The sequence below is a fragment of the Cherax quadricarinatus genome, chromosome 80, assembly GCF_038502225.1.
Source record: "Cherax quadricarinatus isolate ZL_2023a chromosome 80, ASM3850222v1, whole genome shotgun sequence".
Lineage (NCBI taxonomy): Eukaryota > Metazoa > Arthropoda > Malacostraca > Decapoda > Parastacidae > Cherax > Cherax quadricarinatus.
In genome coordinates this window covers 2,629,065-2,650,583 of record NC_091371.1, presented here as the reverse complement: position 1 = coordinate 2,650,583, position 21,519 = coordinate 2,629,065, and the positions used below count along the sequence as shown (strand labels likewise).

Genomic DNA, 21,519 nt, shown 5'->3' with positions numbered 1-21,519 from the left:
TGATGTTGAGGCGTGTGATGTTAGCTGGTATTGATGATGTAGAGACGTGTGATGTTAGCTGGTATTGATGATGTAGAGGCGTGTGATGTTAGCTGGTATTGATGATGTTGAGGCGTGTGATGTAAGCTGGTACTGATGATGTTGAGGCGTGTGATGTTAGCTGGTATTGATGATGTAGAGACGTGTGATGTTAGCTGGTATTGATGATGTAGAGGCGTGTAATGTAAGCTGGTGTTGAGGATGTTGAGGCGTGTGATGTAAGCTGGTATTGATGACGTTGAGGCGTGTGATGTTAGCTGGTATTGATGACGCTGAGGCGTGTGATGTAAACTGGTATTGATGATGTTGAGGCGTGTGATGTTAGCTGGTATTGATGACGTTGAGGCGTGTGATGTTAGCTGGTATTGATGACGTTGAGGCGTGTGATGTTAGCTGGTATTGATGACGTTGAGGCGTGTAATGTAAGCTGGTATTGATGACGTTGAGGCGTGTGATGTAAGCTGGTATTGATGACGTTGAGGCGTGTGATGTTAGATGGTATTCATGATTGTTGCATTAAAAATATATTCGAAATAATGGATGGGCGACTCAATCAAAATCTCAAGAAGTCAGATCGGATTATATAAATTATCGCAAAATTACTCGTACGTAAAAAAATATCAGTATATTCTTCCAAAAGGACCCAATTTTTATTAAATTCATCAGAATACAAGCTACAATATATCATTATAATTCTGCAGATTTATTTGCATTTTAAGTTTAGTAGATTTTTTCATTACACAGTGTAAATCGGTAAATCATTATACTTTGTAAATCATTACACAGTGTAAATCGGTAAATCATTATACTTTGTAAATCATTACACAGTGTAAATCGGTAAATCATTATACTTTGTAAATCATTACACAGTGTAAATCGGTAAATCATTATACTTTGTAAATCATTACACAGTGTAAATCGGTAAATCATTATACTTTGTAAATCATTACACAGTGTAAATCGGTAAATCATTATTCTTTGTAAATCATTACACAGTGTAAATCGGTAAATCGTTATACTTTGTAAATCATTACACAGTGTAAATCGGTAAATCATTATACTTTGTAAATCATTACACAGTGTAAATCGGTATATTGCTATGAAAATAAAGCTCCTAGATTTATTGAATTTCGAGTCCCGCCAGCGGTTGCCTTGCCAGGGCCAGACTAAATAATTTCGCGGGCCTTGTAAGGCCCGCGGGCCGGGCGTTCCCCACCGATTAGTAATGCATTAAGTCATTCACCTTATCTTTCACTGTTCTTCTCTGCAGAGAACTGAAGAAGTCACTGGCTGGCTAAACGTGTCACTGCACAAGTGTCTTATTCTTCAACTTTTTATACCATTACATCACATTCTAGGGTCATGGTGCGAGCAGTAATGAATTACGATGATAACGCCATCTTTGTTCGTTAGTTTACGCTATACTTCCGAAGTTAGTGAGTCGTCAGATTTGCGAAGTCGCCGTTCAGAACACCAGAAGTTGTCAGTTCTGTTCTCCTTCCAGACCCTGGTGCTGTTCTTTCTCCAGACCCTGGTGCTGCTCTTCCTCCAGACCCTGGTGCTGTTCTTCCTCCAGACCCTGGTGCTGTTCTTCCTCCAGACCCTGGCAATGCTCTTCTTCCAGACCCTGGTGCTGTTCTTCCTCCAGACCCTGGCAATGCTCTTCCTCCAGACCCTGGTGCTGTTCTTCCTCCAGACCCTGGCAATGCTCTTCCTCCAGACCCTGGTGCTGTTCTTCCTCCAGACCCTGGTGCTGCTCTTCCTCCAGACCCTGGTGCTGTTCTTCCTCCAGACCCTGGTGCTGTTCTTCCTCCAGACCCTGGCGCTGTTCTTCCTCCAGACCCTGGCACTGTTCTTCCTCCAGACCCTGGCGCTGTTCTTCATACCCTGGCACTGTTCTTCCTCCAGACCCTGGCGCTGTTCTTCATACCCTGGCACTGTTCTTCATTCAGACCCTGGCACTGCTCTTCCTCCAGACCCTGGCACTGTTCTTCCTCCAGACCCTGGCGCTGTTCTTCCTCCAGACTCTGGCTCTGTTCTTCCTCCAGACCCTGGTGCTGTTCTTCCTCCAGACTCTGGCACTGTTCTTCCTCCAGACCCTGGTGCTGTTCTTCCTCCAGACCCTGGCACTGTTCTTCCTTCAGACTGGCACTGTTCTTCCTCCAGACCCTGGCACTTCTCTTCCTCCAGACCCTGGCACTTCTCTTCCTCCAGACCCTGGCACTGCTCTTCCTCCAGACCCTGGCACTGCTCTTCCTCCAGACCCTGGCACTTCTCTTCCTCCAGACCCTGGCACTGTTCTTCCTCCAGACCCTGGCACTGTTCTTCCTCCAGACCCTGGCACTGTTCTTCCTCCAGACCCTGGCACTGTTCTTCCTCCAGACCCTGGCACTGTTCTTCCTCCAGACCCTGGCACTGTTCTTCCTCCAGACCCTGGCACTGCTCTTCCTCCAGACCCTGGCACTGCTCTTCCTCCAGACCCTGGCACTGCTCTTCCTCCAGACCCTGGCACTGCTCTTCCTCCAGACCCTGGCACTGCTCTTCCTCCAGACCCTGGCACTGCTCTTCCTCCAGACCCTGGCACTGCTCTTCCTCCAGACCCTGGCACTGCTCTTCCTCCAGACCCTGGCACTGTTCTTCCTCCAGACCCTGGCACTGCTCTTCCTCCAGACCCTGGCACTGCTCTTCCTCCAGACCCTGGCACTGCTCTTCCTCCAGACCCTGGCACTGTTCTTCCTCCAGACCCTGGCACTGCTCTTCCTCCAGACCCTGGCACTGCTCTTCCTCCAGACCCTGGCACTGCTCTTCCTCCAGACCCTGGCACTGCTCTTCCTCCAGACCCTGGCACTGTTCTTCCTCCAGACCCTGGCACTGCTCTTCCTCCAGACCCTGGCACTGCTCTTCCTCCAGACCCTGGAGATAAATACATCTTCCATTCCATCAAACAACATATAATTTCGTTATATGGATGATACTTCTGTCATCTCCTCCACGAGATTCAGTCTTCCGTAACTATTACTTAAATTCACCGACAATAAACCCACGATCAGATTCGCTTTAGAGAAAGAACATATAGGTGAAAACTTTCCTGACCATTGAACAAGTCGGAACATGACAACAGAACGAGGGCATTGAGGACTTGTATCCACGTGTTTTACAGATGACTGTAATTACACCCAGCTAACTTTCACCAAACTGCTGTTTTCCCGTTTTATTTACGATTGTAAACCCTGAAAACTGTGTACTAAAAAAGGGTAACGGATCAAGGATATTGATCATGATGGTTGAAAAATTAAGCAGATTGATCATACTCTCTAACTGCAATGAAGCCAGCAATATCTCTTGAGATTTTCCCTGCTGTGGATCTAAGAATAACAAAAAGCCACAATACCGTGACTGGAACAGTACACAAATAGCCCTCACATAGAAGACAGGAGCTTACGACGACGTTTCGGTCCGACTTGGACCATTTACAAAGTCACACTACCTCAGCACCAGCATCACGGAGCTCACCAAACGTTAAAGCATGCATGGAGCTTACGATAAGATCACCATGCTGGGGTAAGCAGCGATAGAGCTGGACATAGGATCAAGACGCATGCAACACTAACAAGAATAACAATACCTGTGACATACCTAGAACCACTATGACAGAGACTGTGCAGGGGAATGAGGCTAAACTCATTAAATTAGAAGATCTGTACAGAAGTCGTAGACATTCAGGAGGCCTGGTCACAGACCGGGCCGCGGGGGCGTTGACCCCCGGAACTCTCTCCAGGTAAACTCCAGGTAAACATGAATCAGTCGTAATGTGTTTAAACATTACAAGACACCAAGACTCGGACGTCAGTTCAGCTGATATATCATAACACACCTGACTTCAAATCATCTGACCCTCCACTGTAGTGGACTGGAGAAACTCCTGGTGAGCTAAACGTCTCTCACAAAAGTTTTCAAAACGTTGCACTTGTATATCGTTTTTCATTTGTCGGTACCAGTTATCGTGTGTAATACGTTTCGCTCTGTGTACAGTTTTATTAAGTCATGACAAGATACAGCTCTTTAAAGAGCGAAACGTTATTCACATAAGAGCCTATTCAAGAGCGTGACTATATTATTTTAAGTGACTCTATTACCTGTGATTAATTAAGGGTCATGATAAACCCCCGATCGAAGATGCGACTACCAATAAGCTGGCTGGTCAGAGACTTGGCTGCTCTGCTGAATGACCCACGCGGCTTTAGCACCTAATGAAACACAAAATACAATTCCCAGTAGTCAGATCCTGAAGGACGAAGAGACTTCTTAACAGGATTCGTCAGTCCCTCAGTCAGACTGAGGGACTGACTGAGGGTGGACTGATTACATCGCCTTCACATCCCTATTGCTTCTGCTACCTCCTCTGTATTGGACTGAAGAAGCCTACTGTGTAGGCGAAACGTTTCGGAATAAAGATACCTAACTGTTGCACATGTGTCTTGCTTATCATCAAGGGACCGGGAAAGAGCTTCCTGGGGGTGGAAAGGAACTGGGAAAGAGCTCTCTGTTGCGCGGCAAATTTCACGGAACAGAAGCGTAGCAGCAACACAGAGATAAGAAACACTAGAAGGAGTTACTGTTAATTACTGTGACAGTTATCTGTCGTTTAGCCTAAAATTGGGCAATAAGTGCCACGGGAGGGCCGGGTGTAGCGTAGTCTTAACAAATAGGATCACCAGCAGGAGTCGTAACTGCGGCACCGGCCTCAAACCCCCCAGCTACGACAAGACCACCAAATGTGGCAGTAATTTGGACGTCATCTAAATATATTGTGCGTGCAGAGCCTCAACAATTTGCAGTCTTGCACCTGACACAGGGTCTGCTGTGTTGAAAGTCAGCTTATGTAAAAACCTGGAAGACGTTCAGAGGGTTAGTTAAATCTGTGAATCATCTCGTAACGCGAGGATTCACAAGCGCTTCAAAGAACAGCCTTAACAAGATATAGATGCCTTATCTAGATATTGTTAACAGAGTCTATAAAGAAAGAGACATGCAGATTACCCTGACATGAAAATTCATGTGACAGATCTTGGGAAATAAAATATAAATCCGAGAAATGCTTTTGAGAAATACTGGACTCACCTTCCCTGGCCTGTGGAGCCATTTTAGCAGCGGCGCCCATGATTGCTGCGATTGAGAAGTCTGTGGCCCGCGCCTTCAGTACGCCCGCGTCCTCCACAACACTCATCCCGTGGGCGTGTGGGCGGCCCTAGCGTCTTTGTGGGCGTGATGTGTGGGCGTGTATGGTGAGGGATGGAGGTAACTCACACAACAAACAAGCTTGCAACAGAGGTTCCTCACTGCATAGTTGATGCTGCGGTATCGTTCATTGCCACCAGAGGGAGAATGTAAACTCTAGTGTTGCAGAGGGATGTGGGTGACTCTAGACGTGCTGTTGCACATCTATGAAGGTCACTGTTGCAAGCCTTCACCCACCAGTTATTACTCTCCTCACTACCTTCAAAAATCGACATTTATTTCCTGATTATTTTCAAATATAATCACTCATTTTGAACTGCACGATACACGTAAAAAAAAAAAACTGAAAAAATTCACTTGAAGGCCAATTACACTCAGAGGAAAATTTCAGTGTTACATTATTTTCATAATTATTTCACCATTAAAATACTTTCAGCTACAATATTTTCTCTTATTTTATTACACATTATTACACAGTATTAATTCACTGTTATTTTTTTATTGAATTATTTCTGTTATATTATTTAGATGCTTTTTTTTCCACTTTTATTTCCTTGCATTTCACTTACATAATTCTTTCTCGTGTTTCACTTATTCTATTTACATTATTATCGTATTATAACACTTAAATCTCGTAATATTCCTCTATTACATGGTTCACCATCCCGATCAATAAACAATTCATCGTTCACTATCAACTCAACGGCTGAATCATTCACCAATCTAGTCTAATTTTTATAATGTATTTGGTGAGTGATTATCCGGGAGTTTAGTGGCGCGGGGCAGCGTTTAGTGGCGCGGGGCAGTGAGCTTCCACCTCCACCGTAAAATAGCTTTAAGTCCGCCTCGGCACGGAACACCGAAATTAGACGAGAGTAACTTTGTTTTCGTAACGTAATTCGTAAAGTAATTGCCTTTATTATAACTCGGCTTCTGTAAGAAAATTAAGCATATAAGAACCCGTATTTCATGTTATAATTAGGCTTATTTTAACTCGGTATTTATGGCATAATTAGTGAACCCGTAACACGCCACAGGGGATGTAATCCCACCCATGTGTTCCTCTCTCCACCATCTTCCCCCTTACCCCTTTCCCCTTCCCCTGAACGTGGCATCCCCTTCTTTCTTCCCTCCTCCCATTTTTCTTTACCTTAGTAAATCCAGGTTAGGTTAGGTAAGGTTTGTCAGGAAATAGGACAAGTGTTTGCTGACGCGGGTCTTAGTCACACGATGACCCGCAGGTGGAGCTTTAGGTCATCTGATCGAAGCCTTCCACTGGCTTACTCCCACCCCTTTAAAAATTAAGGTCATAATTATAACCATTAGATTATAAAATAATCCTTAGTAATACCAAGGTTCAGTTCCCAGGGTGGGCGAGACGTCTGGGCGAGACTAACACCTGTTGCCTCTGTTCACTAACAGTAAATAGTACTTGGGCGTTTGTTAACTGTTGTGGGTGGTACCCTGGGAGGGGAGGGTGGCAGTATACCATAGTTAGTACCTGGGTGATAATTGACTGATGTGGGTGGTACCCTGGGAGGGGAGGGTGGCAGTATACCATAGTACCTGGGTGATAATTGACTGTTGTGGGTGGTACCCTGGGAGGGGAGGGTGGCAGTATACCATAGTACCTGGGTGATAATTGACTGTTGTGGGTGGTACCCTGGGAGGGGAGGGTGGCAGTATACCATAGTTAGTACCTGGGTGATAATTGACTGATGTGGGTGGTACCCTGGGAGGGGAGGGTGGCAGTATACCATAGTTAGTACCTGGGTGATAATTGACTGTTGTGGGTGGTACCCTGGGAGGGGAGGGTGGCAGTATACCATAGTTAGTACCTGGGTGATAATTGACTGCTGTGGGTGGTACCCTGGGAGGGGAGGGTGGCAGTATACCATAGTTAATACCTGGGTGATAATTGACTGTTGTGGGTGGTACCCTGGGAGGGGAGGGTGGCAGTATACCATAGTACCTGGGTGATAATTGACTGTTGTGGGTGGTACCCTGGGAGAGGAGGGTGGCAGTATACCATAGTTAATACTGATGTGGGTGGTACTGGGTGATAATAGTGACTGATGTGGGTGGTACCCTTGGAGGGGAGGGTGGCAGTATACCATAGTACCTGGGTGATAATTGACTGTTGTATACCATAGTGGGGTGGTACCCTTGGAGGGCCTGGGTGATAATTGGCTGTGGCAGTGGCAGTACCATAGTGCCTGGGTGATAATTGACTGCTGTGGGTGGTACCCTGGGAGGGGAGGGTGGCAGTATACCATAGTTAGTACCTGGGTGATAATTGACTGCTGTGGGTGGTACCCTGGGAGGGGAGGGTGGCAGTATACCATAGTTAGTACCTGGGTGATAATTGACTGTTGTGGGTGGTACCCTGGGAGGGGAGGGTGGCAGTATACCATAGTACCTGGGTGATAATTGACTGTTGCGGGTGGTACCCTGGGAGGGGAGGGTGGCAGTATACCATAGTACCTGGGTGATAATTGACTGTTGCGGGTGGTACCCTGGGAGGGGAGGGTGGCAGTATACCATAGTACCTGGGTGATAATTGACTGTTGTGGGTGGTACCCTGGGAGGGGAGGGTGGCAGTATACCATAGTGGAAACAAACACACATGCAGTTTAATGTGATCCTTTATTGACAACGTTTCGCCCACACAGTGGGCTTTTTCAAGTCACACACAGATCTACCTGAGGGGGAAGGTACGGGAGTATTTAAAGTCAGGTTCAGAATGTTGAGGTCAGGTGGAGAATGCTGCATCTGAACCTGACTATAAATACTCCCGTACCTTCCACCCCAGGTAGATCTGTGTGTGACTTGAAAAAGCCCACTGTGTGGGCGAAACGTTGTCAATAAATGATCACATTAAACTGCATATGTGTTTATGTTTCCGTTATGTCCGTATTTTATACCATTTATTTTCATCAGTATACCACAGATCCAATGTGCTAGTCGATTGCGTTTGGTGGCATCCTGGGGGTGAGAGTGAAACCAGTGCTAATTGCCGCTGATATGCCGTATTCTATTCAAGATTGATGGACTGAACACATCGACTCAAGGTTGAGGGACTGATTACCTCATTCTCCTCCTGTTCTTCAAGTTTCTCCTAAGGGTGATGGACTGATTACATCGTCTTCAAGTATCTTCTGCTTCTATCAACTTTTCTGTACTCGACTGAAGAAGCCTACTGTGTAGGCGAAACGTTTCGAAATAAAGATACCTAACTGTTGCATATGTGTCTTACCTAACAATCTGTCGGTATTTTATACCATTTTAATGTTCTTTCTCCTACGTATGGACTGATGAAGCCACTGTGTGGCGAAACGTTTCCTCAATAAAGATACCCAAGAGTTGCACATGTGTCTAATTTATCAACATGTCGGTTCTCTGAACCATTCATCTGCTAATTGACTATTGTGCGATGTATCTTGGGACTAGCAGCATACATGGCATCGTTGAGGCTGGTAGCCTACAATAGATAGTACCAGGATGATAATCGACTGTTGTGGGTGGCATCCTGTGGGGGATGAAAGTAGTAATATATTTTTATTTAGTAACTTAGGGTTAGTCACATCCTGGAGGGTGGTGGTATACCTCCCAAAGGACTTTGAGTCCTTTCGGAGGTATACCACCACCCTTATGTATTAGTATACATAAGAACATAAGAAAGGAGGAACACTGCAGCAGGCCTGTTGGCCCATACTAGGCAGGTCCTTCACAATCCATCCCACTAACAAAACATTTGCCCAACCCAATTTTCAATTCCACCCAAGAAATAAGCTTTAATAACTCTATCCACTCATATGCAACTCCCACTCAAATCCAACCTCTCTCACTCATGTATTTATCCAACATAAATCTGAAACTACCCAAGGTTTTAGCCTCAATAACCCTATTTCCAAACCAATACCTTAGAGTGGATTGTGAGGGTGGTGATATACCTTAGAGAGGACTGTGAGGAAGGTGGTAAACCTTAGAGAGGGCTGTGAGAGTAGTGGTATGCCTTAGAGAGAACTGTGAAGACGGTGGTATACCTCAGAGAGGACTGTGAGGACGGTGGTATACCTTAGAGAGGACTGTGAGGACAGTGGTATACCTTAGAGTGGACTGTGAGGACGGTGGTATACCTTAGAGTGGACTGTGAGGACGGTGGTATACCTTAGAGTAGACTGTGAGGACGGTGGTATACCTTAGAGTGGACTGTGAGGAAGGTGGTATACCTTAGAGAGGGCTATGAGAGTAGAGGTATACCTTAGAGAGGACTGTGAAGACGGTCGTATATCTTAGAGAGGACAGTGAGAACGGTGGTATACCTTAGAGAGGACTGTGAGGAAGGTGGTATACCTTAGAGAGGACTGTAAAGACGGTGGTATACCTTAGAGAGGACTGTGAAGAAGGTGGTATACCTTAGAGAGGACTGTGAGAACGGTGGTATACCTTAGAGAGGGCTGTGAGAGTAGTGGTATACCTTAGAGAGGACTGTGAAGACGGTGGTATACCTTAGAGAGGACTGTGAGGACGGTGGTATACCTTAGAGAGGACTGTGAAGACGGTGGTATACATCAGAGAGGACTGTGAGGACGGTGGTATACCTCGGAGAGGACTGTGAGGACGGTGGTATACCTCAGAGAGGACTGTGAGGACTGTGAGGACGGTGGTATACCTCAGAGAGGAATGTGAGGACGGTGGTATACCTCAGACAGGACTGTGAGGACGGTGGTATACCATAGAGAGGACTGTGAGGACGGTGGTATACCTCAGAGAGGACTGTGAGGACGGTGGTATACCTTAGAGAGGGCTGTGATAGTAGTGGTATACCTTAGAGAGGACTGTGAAGACTGTGGTATACCTTAGAGAGGACTGTGAGGACGGTGGTATACCATAGAGAGGACTGTGAGGACGATGGTATACCTTAGAGAGGACTGTGAGGACGGTGGTATACCTTAGAGAGGACTGTGAGGACGGTGGTATACCTCAGAGAGGACTGTGAGGACGGTGGTATACCTTAGAGAGGACTGTGAAGACGGTGGTATACCTCAGAGAGGACTGTGAGGACGGTGGTATACCTCAGAGAGGACTGTGAGGACGGTGGTATACCTCAGAGAGGACTGTGAGGACGGTGGTATACCTCAGAGAGGACTGTGAGGACGGTGGTATACCATAGAGAGGACTGTGAGGACGGTGGTATACCTCAGAGAGGACTGTGAGGGCGGTGGTATACCTCAGAGAGGACTGTGAGGACGGTGGTATACCATAGAGAGGACTGTGAGGACGGTGGTATACCATAGAGAGGACTGTGAGGACGGTGGTATACCTCAGAGAGGACTGTGAAGACGGTGTGAGGACGGTATACCTCAGACGAGAGACTGTGAGGACGGTGGTATACCTTATGTGAAGACGATACCTCAGAGACTGTGAGGACGGTGGTATACCTCAGAGAGGACTGTGAGGACGGTGGTATACCTCAGAGAGGACTGTGAGGACGGTGGTATACCTCAGAGAGGACTGTGAGAGACTGGATACCATGTGTGAGGAGACGGTGGAGGACGGTATACCTCAGAGAGGACTGTGAGGACGGTGGTATACCTCAGAGAGGACTGTGAGGACGGTGGTATACCTCAGAGAGGACTGTGAGGACGGTGGTATACCTCAGAGAGGACTGTGAGGACGGTGGTATACCTTAGAGAGGACTGTGAGGACGGTGGTATACCTCAGAGAGGACTGTGAGGACGGTGGTATACCTCAGAGAGGACTGTGAGGACGGTGGTATACCTCAGAGAGGACTGTGAGGACGGTGGTATACCTCAGAGAGGACTGTGAGGACGGTGGTATACCATAGAGAGGACTGTGAGGACGGTGGTATACCTCAGAGAGGACTGTGAGGACGGTGGTATACCATAGAGAGGACTGTGAGAGAGGACTGTGAGGACGGTGGTATACCTCAGAGAGGACTGTGAGGACGGTGGTATACCTCAGAGAGGACTGTGAGGACGGTGGTATACCTCAGAGAGGACTGTGAGGACGGTGGTATACCTCAGAGAGGACTGTGAGGACGGTGGTATACCTCAGAGAGGACTGTGAGGACGGTGGTATACCTCAGAGAGGACTGTGAGGACGGTGGTATACCATAGAGAGGACTGTGAGGACGGTGGTATACCTCAGAGAGGACTGTGAGGACGGTGGTATACCATAGAGAGGACTGTGAGGACGGTGGTATACCTCAGAGAGGACTGTGAGGACGGTGGTATACCATAGAGAGGACTGTGAGAACGGTGGTATACCTCAGAGAGGACTGTGAGGACGGTGGTATACCTCAGAGAGGACTGTGAGGACGGTGGTATACCTCAGAGAGGACTGTGAGGACGGTGGTATACCATAGAGAGGACTGTGAGGACAGTGGTATACCATAGAGAGGACTGTGAGGACGGTGGTATACCTCAGAGAGGACTGTGAGGACGGTGGCATGCCTCAGAGAGGACTGTGAGGACGGTGGTATACCATAGAGAGGACTGTGAGGACGGTGGTATACCTCAGAGAGGACTGTGAGGACGGTGGTATACCATAGAGAGGACTGTGAGGACGGTGGTATACCTCAGAGAGGACTGTGAGGACGGTGGTATACCTCAGAGAGGACTGTGAGGACGGTGGTATACCATAGAGAGGACTGTGAGGACGGTGGTATACCTCAGAGAGGACTGTGAGGACGGTGGTATACATCAGAGAGGACTGTGAGGACGGTGGTATACCTCAGAGAGGACTGTGAGGACGGTGGTATACCATAGAGAGGACTGTGAGGACGGTGGTATACCTCAGAGAGGACTGTGAGGACGGTGGTATACCTTAGAGAGGACTGTGAAGACGGTGGTATACCTCAGAGAGGACTGTGAGGACGGTGGTATACCTCAGAGAGGACAGTGAGGACGGTGGTATACCTCAGAGAGGACTGTGAGGACGGTGGTATACCATAGAGAGGACTGTGAGGACGGTGGTATACCTCAGAGAGGACTGTGAGGACGGTGGTATACCATAGAGAGGACTGTGTGGACGGTGGTATACCTCAGAGAGGACTGTGAGGACGGTGGTATACCTCAGAGAGGACTGTGAGGACGGTGGTATACCATAGAGAGGACTGTGAGGACGGTGGTATACCTCAGAGAGGACTGTGAGGACGGTGGTATACCATAGAGAGGACTGTGAGGACGGTGGTATACCTCAGAGAGGACTGTGAGGACGGTGGTATACATCAGAGAGGACTGTGAGGACGGTGGTATACCTCAGAGAGGACTGTGAGGACGGTGGTATACCATAGAGAGGACTGTGAGGACGGTGGTATACCTCAGAGAGGACTGTGAGGACGGTGGTATACCATAGAGAGGACTGTGAGGACGGTGGTATACCTCAGAGAGGACTGTGAGGACGGTGGTATACATCAGAGAGGACTGTGAGGACGGTGGTATACCTCAGAGAGGACTGTGAGGACGGTGGTATACCATAGAGAGGACTGTGAGGACGGTGGTATACCTCAGAGAGGACTGTGAGGACGGTGGTATACCATAGAGAGGACTGTGAGGACGGTGGTATACCTCAGAGAGGACTGTGAGGACGGTGGTATACCTCAGAGAGGACTGTGAGGACGGTGGTATACCATAGAGAGGACTGTGAGGACGGTGGTATACCTCAGAGAGGACTGTGAGGACGGTGGTACACCTCAGAGAGGACTGTGAGGACGGTGGTATACCTCAGAGAGGACTGTGAGGACGGTGGTATACCTCAGAGAGGACTGTGAGGACGGTGGTACACCTCAGAGAGGACTGTGAGGACGGTGGTATACGTCAGAGAGGACTGTGAGGACGGTGGTATACCTCAGAGAGGACTGTGAGGACGGTGGTATACCTCAGAGAGGACTGTGAGGACGGTGGTATACCTCAGAGAGGACTTCTCTGGACCTAATTATCAGCGTCACGAACCCATCTTGACCATACGGGTTTAGTGTTTTTGTGAACAAAATAACAACCACAACTATTACTACTGCTATTAATAATAATAATAATAATAATAATAATAATAATAATAATATCTACAACATTAAAGGTATATAATTATTTACATAATAGTAATGCCTCTATTATTTATATTTTCATTATTATTATTATTATTATTATTATTATTATTATTATCACATTAATTGGAGATCGATACACCGTCTCGTAATAAGCAGTAGGGGGTGATGGATCCGAAATTAGTCATGTAAATATGTCTATGTAACAGCTGGTGATGGTCACAGCTGGTGGTCACAGCTGGTGATGGTCACAGCTGGTGATGGTCACAGCTGGTGGTCACAGCTGGTGATGGTCACAGCTGGTGGTCACAGCTGGTGATGGTCACAGCTGGTGATGGTCACAGCTGGTGGTCACAGCTGGTGATGGTCACAGCTGGTGGTCACAGCTGGTCACAGCTGGTGATGGTCACAGCTGGTGATGGTCACAGCTGGTGATGGTCACAGCTGGTGGTCACAGCTGGTGATGGTCACAGCTGGTGGTCACAGCTGGTGATGGTCACAGCTGGTGATGGTCACAGCTGATGGTCACAGCTGGTGATGGTCACAGCTGGTGATGGTCACAGCTGGTGAGGGTCACAGCTGGTGAGGGTCACAGCTGGTGATGGTCACAGCTGGTGATGGTCACAGCTGGTGGTCACAGCTGGTGATGGTCACAGCTGGTGGTCACAGCTGGTGGTCACAGCTGGTGATGGTCACAGCTGGTGATGGTCACAGCTGGTGGTCACAGCTGGTGATGGTCACAGCTGGTGATAGTCACAGCTGGTGAGGGTCACAGCTGGTGATGGTCACAGCTGGTGATGGTCACAGCTGGTGATGGTCACAGCTGGTGAGGGTCACAGCTGGTGATGGTCACAGCTGGTGAGGGTCACAGCTGGTGATGGTCACAGCTGGTGATGGTCACAGCTGGTGGTCACAGCTGGTGAGGGTCACAGCTGGTGAGGGTCACAGCTGGTGAGGGTCACAGCTGGTGGTCACAGCTGGTGGTCACAGCTGGTGATGGTCACAGCTGGTGAGGGTCACAGCTGGTGATGGTCACAGCTGGTGATGGTCACAGCTGGTGATGGTCACAGCTGGTGATGGTCACAGCTGGTGAGGGTCACAGCTGGTGATGGTCACAGCTGGTGGTCACAGCTGGTGATGGTCACAGCTGGTGATGGTCACAGCTGGTGAGGGTCACAGCTGGTGATGGTCACAGCTGGTGATGGTCACAGCTGGTGATGGTCACAGCTGGTGATGGTCACAGCTGGTGAGGGTCACAGCTGGTGATGGTCACAGCTGGTGATGGTCACAGCTGGTGATGGTCACAGCTGGTGAGGGTCACAGCTGGTGATGGTCACAGCTGGTGATGGTCACAGCTGGTGATGGTCACAGCTGGTGGTCACAGCTGGTGATGGTCACAGCTGGTGGTCACAGCTGGTGATGGTCACAGCTGGTGGTCACAGCTGGTGATGGTCACAGCTGGTGATGGTCACAGCTGATGGTCACAGCTGGTGATGGTCACAGCTGGTGATGGTCACAGCTGGTGATGGTCACAGCTGGTGAGGGTCACAGCTGGTGAGGGTCACAGCTGGTGATAGTCACAGCTGGTGATGGTCACAGCTGGTGGTCACAGCTGGTGGTCACAGCTGGTGATGGTCACAGCTGGTGATGGTCACAGCTGGTGGTCACAGCTGGTGATGGTCACAGCTGGTGATAGTCACAGCTGGTGAGGGTCACAGTTGGTGATGGTCACAGCTGGTGATGGTCACAGATGGTGATGGTCACAGCTGGTGAGGGTCACAGCTGGTGATGGTCACAGCTGGTGAGGGTCACAGCTGGTGATGGTCACAGCTGGTGAGGGTCACAGCTGGTGAGGGTCACAGCTGGTGAGGGTCACAGCTGGTGAGGGTCACAGCTGGTGGTCACAGCTGGTGGTCACAGCTGGTGATGGTCACAGCTGGTGAGGGTCACAGCTGGTGATGGTCACAGCTGGTGATGGTCACAGCTGGTGATGGTCACAGCTGGTGAGGGTCACAGCTGGTGATGGTCACAGCTGGTGAGGGTCACAGCTGGTGATGGTCACAGCTGGTGGTCACAGCTGGTGATGGTCACAGCTGGTGAGGGTCACAGCTGGTGAGGGTCACAGCTGGTGATGGTCACAGCTGGTGATGGTCACAGCTGGTGATGGTCACAGCTGGTGATGGTCACAGCTGGTGATGGTCACAGCTGGTGAGGGTCACAGCTGGTGATGGTCACAGCTGGTGATGGTCACAGCTGGTGATGGTCACAGCTGGTGAGGGTCACAGCTGGTGAGGGTCACAGCTGGTGATGGTCACAGCTGGTGATGGTCACAGCTGGTGATGGTCACAGCTGGTGATGGTCACAGCTGGTGGTCACAGCTGGTGATGGTCACAGCTGGTGAGGGTCACAGCTGGTGATGGTCACAGCTGGTGAGGGTCACAGCTGGTGATGGTCACAGCTGGTGATGGTCACAGCTGGTGATGGTCACAGCTGGTGAGGGTCACAGCTGGTGAGGGTCACAGCTGGTGGTCACAGCTGGTGGTCACAGCTGGTGAGGGTCACAGCTGGTGAGGGTCACAGCTGGTGATGGTCACAGCTGGTGAGGGTCACAGCTGGTGAGGGTCACAGCTGGTGATGGTCACAGCTGGTGATGGTCACAGCTGGTGATGGTCACAGCTGGTGAGGGTCACAGCTGGTGATAGTCACAGCTGGTGATGGTCACAGCTGGTGATGGTCACAGCTGGTGATGGTCACAGCTGGTGATGGTCACAGCTAGTGATGGTCACAGCTGGTGATGGTCACAGCTGGTGATGGTCACAGCTAGTGATGGTCACAGCTGGTGATGGTCACAGCTAGTGATGGTCACAGCTGGTGGTCACAGCTTGTGATGGTCACAGCTGGTGATGGTCACAGCTGGTGATGGTCACAGCTGGTGATGGTCACAGCTGGTGATGGTCACAGCTGGTACTAACGTGCAATAATTTAGACAGCAGGTGCGAACATGAGATATTGTGTTATTAGTGTCTTGTTAATTGAGGTTAATTAAAAGGTTGTTGTTGAGGGCGAGACAGAGGTGACACTAGCGTGACCCTTGACACCTCGTGTGCCACAAGGGGGGGGGGTGTCAGGTGTGTCTAGGGGGAGAGATGTGTGTCACCTGTGAAGGGTGTCAAAGGGAAGGAGGAGGAGCAGGAGTGTCCAGGGAATGCAGGGGTGTTATTGGTTGTATAAAGGGGGGAATGTAAATGGTGTTGCTTTGGATGTCAAGGAGAATGAATTGCAAAGGGTAATGCACAGCGGCGTCACTGTTTCACAGGATTCATGTAAAACAGTGATTATAACAAGCAACTGCAGTGACAACAGACATCAGTGAAGCAACAAGCAACTGCAGTGACAACAGACATCAGTGAAGCAACAAGCAACTGCAGTGACGACAGACATCAGTGAAGCAACAAATATCTGCAGTGACAACAGACACCAGTGAAGCAACAAATATCTGCAGTGACAACAGACACCAGTGAAGCAACAAATATCTGCAGTGACAACAGACACCAGTGAAGCAACAAATATCTGCAGTGACAACAGACATCAATGAAGTAAGAAGCATCTACAATGACAACAGACATCAGTGAAGCAACAAGCAACTGCAGTGACAACAGACATCAGTGAAGCAACAAGCAACTGCAGTGACAACAGACATCAGTGAAGCAACAAGCAACTGCAGTGACAACAGACATCAGTGAAGCAACAAGCAACTGCAGTGACAACAGACATAACACATCCCATATCTAACTACCAACCAAACTACGTGAAGAAGAACAACAACAAGAACAAGAACAAGAAGAACAAGAACAAGAACAAGAACAAGAACAAAGAAAAGGACGAAGAAGAATCACATTTACCATCACTCATTCAATAATATTCAGCCTTAATGGCCCTCGTTTAGTCGAGAGGCTTGAAACTTAATTGACCAGTATACTATCAACCAGCTTCTTTGCCTACCCATCGGTGGCAAGGCTAGTGTTTGTGTACTGGAGGTCGTCAGGTGCTCTCAAAGATAGTGTTTGTGTACTGGAGGTCGTCAGGTGCTCTCAAAGATAGTGTTTGTGTACTGGAGGTCGTCAGGTGCTCTCAAAGATAGTGTTTGTGTACTGGAGGTCGTCAGGTGCTGCTGATAGTGTTTGTGTAGGTCGTCAGGTGCTCTCAAAGATAGTGTTTGTGTACTGGAGGTCGTCAGGTGCTCTCAAAGATAGTTTGTGTACTGGAGGTCGTCAGGTGCTCTCAAAGATGGTGTTTGTGTACTGGAGGTCGTCAGGTGCTCTCAAAGATAGTGTTTGTGTACTGGAGGTCGTCAGGTGCTCTCAAAGATAGTTTGTGTACTGGAGGTCGTCAGGTGCTCTCAAAGATGGTGTTTGTGTACTGGAGGTCGTCAGGTGCTCTCAAAGATGGTGTTTGTGTACTGGAGGTCGTCAGGTGCTCTCAAAGATAGTGTTTGTGTACTGGAGGTCGTCAGGTGCTCTCAAAGATAGTGTTTGTGTACTGGAGGTCGTCAGGTGCTCTCAAAGATAGTGTTTGTGTACTGGAGGTCGTCAGGTGCTCTCAAAGATAGTGTATACTGGAGGTCGTCAGGTGCTCTCAAAGATAGTGTTTGTGTACTGGAGGTCGTCAGGTGCTCTCAAAGATAGTGTTTGTGTACTGGAGGTCGTCAGGTGCTCTCAAAGATGGTGTTTGTGTACTGGAGGTCGTCAGGTGCTCTCAAAGATAGTGTTTGTGTACTGGAGGTCGTCAGGTGCTCTCAAAGATAGTGTTTGTGTACTGGAGGTCGTCAATTGCTCTCAAAGATAGTGTTTGTATACCGGAGGTCGTCAGGTGCTCTCAAAGATAGTGTTTGTATACTGGAGGTCGTCAGGTGCTCTCAAAGATAGTGTTTGTGTACTGGAGGTCGTCAGGTGCTCTCAAAGATAGTGTTTGTGTACTGGAGGTCGTCAGGTGCTCTCAAAGATAGTGTTTGTGTACTGGAGGTAGTCAGGTGCTCTCAAAGATAGTGTTTGTGTACTGGAGGTCGTCAGGTGCTCTCAAAGATAGTGTTTGTGTACTGGAGGTCGTCAATTGCTCTCAAAGATAGTGTTTGTATACTGGAGGTCGTCAGGTGCTCTCAAAGATAGTGTTTGTGTATTGAAGGTCGTCAGGTGCTCTCAGCATCAGGAGTGATGGAGGTTTGATAAAGCCTTGATAAAGCCGAAAAGCTTAATAACATTCTCTCAGCTTTATCACATACTTGACCTTTTAAGGTCACATCATTGGCAATGACAGGTTGGTTGATTGGTACCTGAGGGTTTAAAGCCTATCAACACCGCAAGGGTCATTGAGGCAGTATATTCATTGTTCACCTCCGGTCAAGAATATTTGAACCCCCTAAAATAGATAATACAGTAAACTCTTAGTGTATATATGCTGAGGAAAATACATTACGGTGTATAAACTGTATGAATGACAGGTGTCACACTCCTCACCTATCAGAGAAGCACCAGCAGTGACAGGTGTGTTATACACTTCACCTATCTGGCTTCTGGCAGATCATTTATATGAATGGCAAACATTATAAAGACAAGTGATGGCCCTTGTGGGACCTCGGATGGTAGCGCGTTACCCTGACCATATTTTTCGTTTCATAACTGCAACTACTGTGCGTCAAGTATCTCTTTGCCCAGTTTGTGTGTACTTGTCTATTTGTACTCATCTATTTGTGGTTGCAGGGGTCGAGTCATAGCTCCTGGCCCCGCCTCTTCACTGTTTGCTACTATGTCCTCTCTCACCCTGCTCCATGAGCTTTATCAAACCTCGTCTTAAAACAATGTATGGTTCCTGCCTCCACTACGTCGTGTGTGTGTGTGTGTGTGTGTGTGTTTGCAAGGGTCTATTTATAGCTCTTGGCCCCTCCATTTAACACTTACCGTGTGTCTGTGAGTGTGTACTGTATGTGCACATTCACGAATTTATACACATAAAGAAGAAAGCATGCACGCACACACACACACACACACACACACACACACACACACTGGTACATCCCAACTGCCTGAGTAGCCATCCCTAACAAGGTTAAATTGACAGCTTGGCCCACACACAATGGGTAATCCCCCAAGGCAAACACTGCCGATCCCAAAAGCAAACAACGTTGACTAAATCGCCTTTTCCGAGCACCCCACGACCCATTGAGAGAGAGTGTTGGATCCACTACCCAAGCGCAAACTTTGGGGCATTTAACTGCTGATGATCTTCAATAACGAGGGGAGAGATGAGGGGAGGGGAGAGAATGGTGTTGGGGAAGGGAGAGCCCCCAAACAATACCTAGCTGATCTCCCTAACTAACACGATATTGAGCAATTGCTACAGCATCGATCCGTACAGGCGTAGCTGTGAGTGCTTGTTGGTGTGTTGTGTGTGGTGTGGTGGTTGTGGCTGATGGTGGTTGTGGTGAGGTGGTTGTGGTGGGCGGCGGTGGTTGTGATTGACGGGGCTGATTGTGTTGTGTGGTGTCGTGGTTGAAAGTGGTTGTGGTTGATGGTGGTGTGTTTGTGTGGTGGGATGTTTGTAAGTGGTATGGTGGGTGGCTGAGATTGTTGAGGGTTGTGGTAAATATGTTTTTGCGTGGTTGCCGTATTGTGAATGGCGTGTGTGGGATGATGTATGTATGTGTGTAGTATAAATATATATATATATATATATATATATATATATATATATATATATATATATATATATATATATATGTCGTGCCGAATAGGCAGAACTTGCGATCTTGGCTTAAATGCCATATAGGACAAGTGAAAATTTGTGCATGCAATAATTTCGCCAAAAACATTCTGAACCTAACGAAAAAAATATATTTCACTGAGTTTGTTTAGTATTAAATTACTGTAAACAAATCTAAAATATATTTAGTTGGGTTAGGCTAAATATGAATGGAGCGAAACAGAGTGACTTCAAGAGTGTATCAGTCTGTAGTGGAAGGAAGGCGGGGTAGGGGTCGGCCTAGGAAAGGTTGGAGGGAGGGGGTAAAGGAGGTTTTGTGTGCGAGGGGGCTTGGACTTCCAGCAGGCATGCGTAAGCGTGTTTGATAGGAGTGAATGGAGACAAATGGTTTTTAATACTTGACGTGCTGTTGGAGTGTGAGCAAAGTAACATTTATGAAGGGATTCAGGGAAACCGGCAGGTCGGACTTGAGTCCTGGAGATGGGAAGTACAGTGCCTGCACTCTGAAGGAGGGGTGTTAATGTTGCAGTTTAAAAACTGTAGTGTAAAGCACCCTTCTGGCAAGACAGTGATGGAGTGAATGATGGTGAAAGTTTTTCTTTTTCGGGCCGCCCTGCCTTGGTGGGAATCGGCCAGTGTGATAATAAATAAAAAATAAGCTAAAAAAAATTGTTCTTGTTATAATAAGGTTAGGTAAGTTTTCTAAGATTCTTTTGGTGCAAAATTAATTTTTTTTACATTAACATTACTGAAAAAAAATATATCTTTAAACGTATAAGAGAAAATTTTAGAAAGGACAATTTTAAATGAGTTCTTGCTAACTGACCAGTTTTACATATTTGGCACGACATTATATATATATATATATATATATATATATATATATATATATATATATATATATATATATATATATATATATATACGAAATGTTTGTTTTCCCGGAGGGATGGAAGAAGGTTCTCTGGCTAAAGAAACTATCCTCCAGTACAATGCCTATGATCAAGATGGACACCCGTCAGTTAATCCTGGCAAAGGGTTCCTTTTTGCATCAATCCCTCCCTGCCAAACCCCATCCCTTACTGGAACCTGCGTCTCCCCTTGACATCCGTCTAGCCTAGCACCCCCGATCTATACTTAAGTTTTTGGACAGTCTGTTTTAGCTACAATCTTTGACTAACAACTTCCCGTTATTATCTATCCATTTTACGACGTCGCCGAGGGTGTTATTATCACAGGAGTCTGGCTGACGGCTCCGCGGTGGCCTCCTACACTCCGTTATTAGCACTAGAGGCCAATGATGATGGATCCTCAGCTACCCATTAACTAATGGAGCAAAATTCTGATAAGGTAAAAAAAGAAATCTCTGGCGCGTGTTATCGTGTCTGCATAATGGGCCTGTCTGTGTGACTGAC

At 47.7% G+C, this 21,519-nt stretch overlaps 1 protein-coding gene across 1 annotated transcript in view; it reads right to left on the bottom strand.

The window, feature by feature from the left end:
- LOC128702294 (T-box transcription factor TBX20) overlaps window positions 1-21,519 on the bottom strand; it is a 790,238-nt gene that overhangs the window by 638,336 nt on the left and 130,383 nt on the right. Inside the window, exon 3 of the mRNA XM_070102074.1 lies at window positions 5,161-6,210. Within this exon, the coding sequence (XP_069958175.1) occupies window positions 5,161-5,266 (106 nt within the window). The 5' untranslated portion in view covers window positions 5,267-6,210. The remainder of the gene's footprint in view (window positions 1-5,160; window positions 6,211-21,519) is intronic.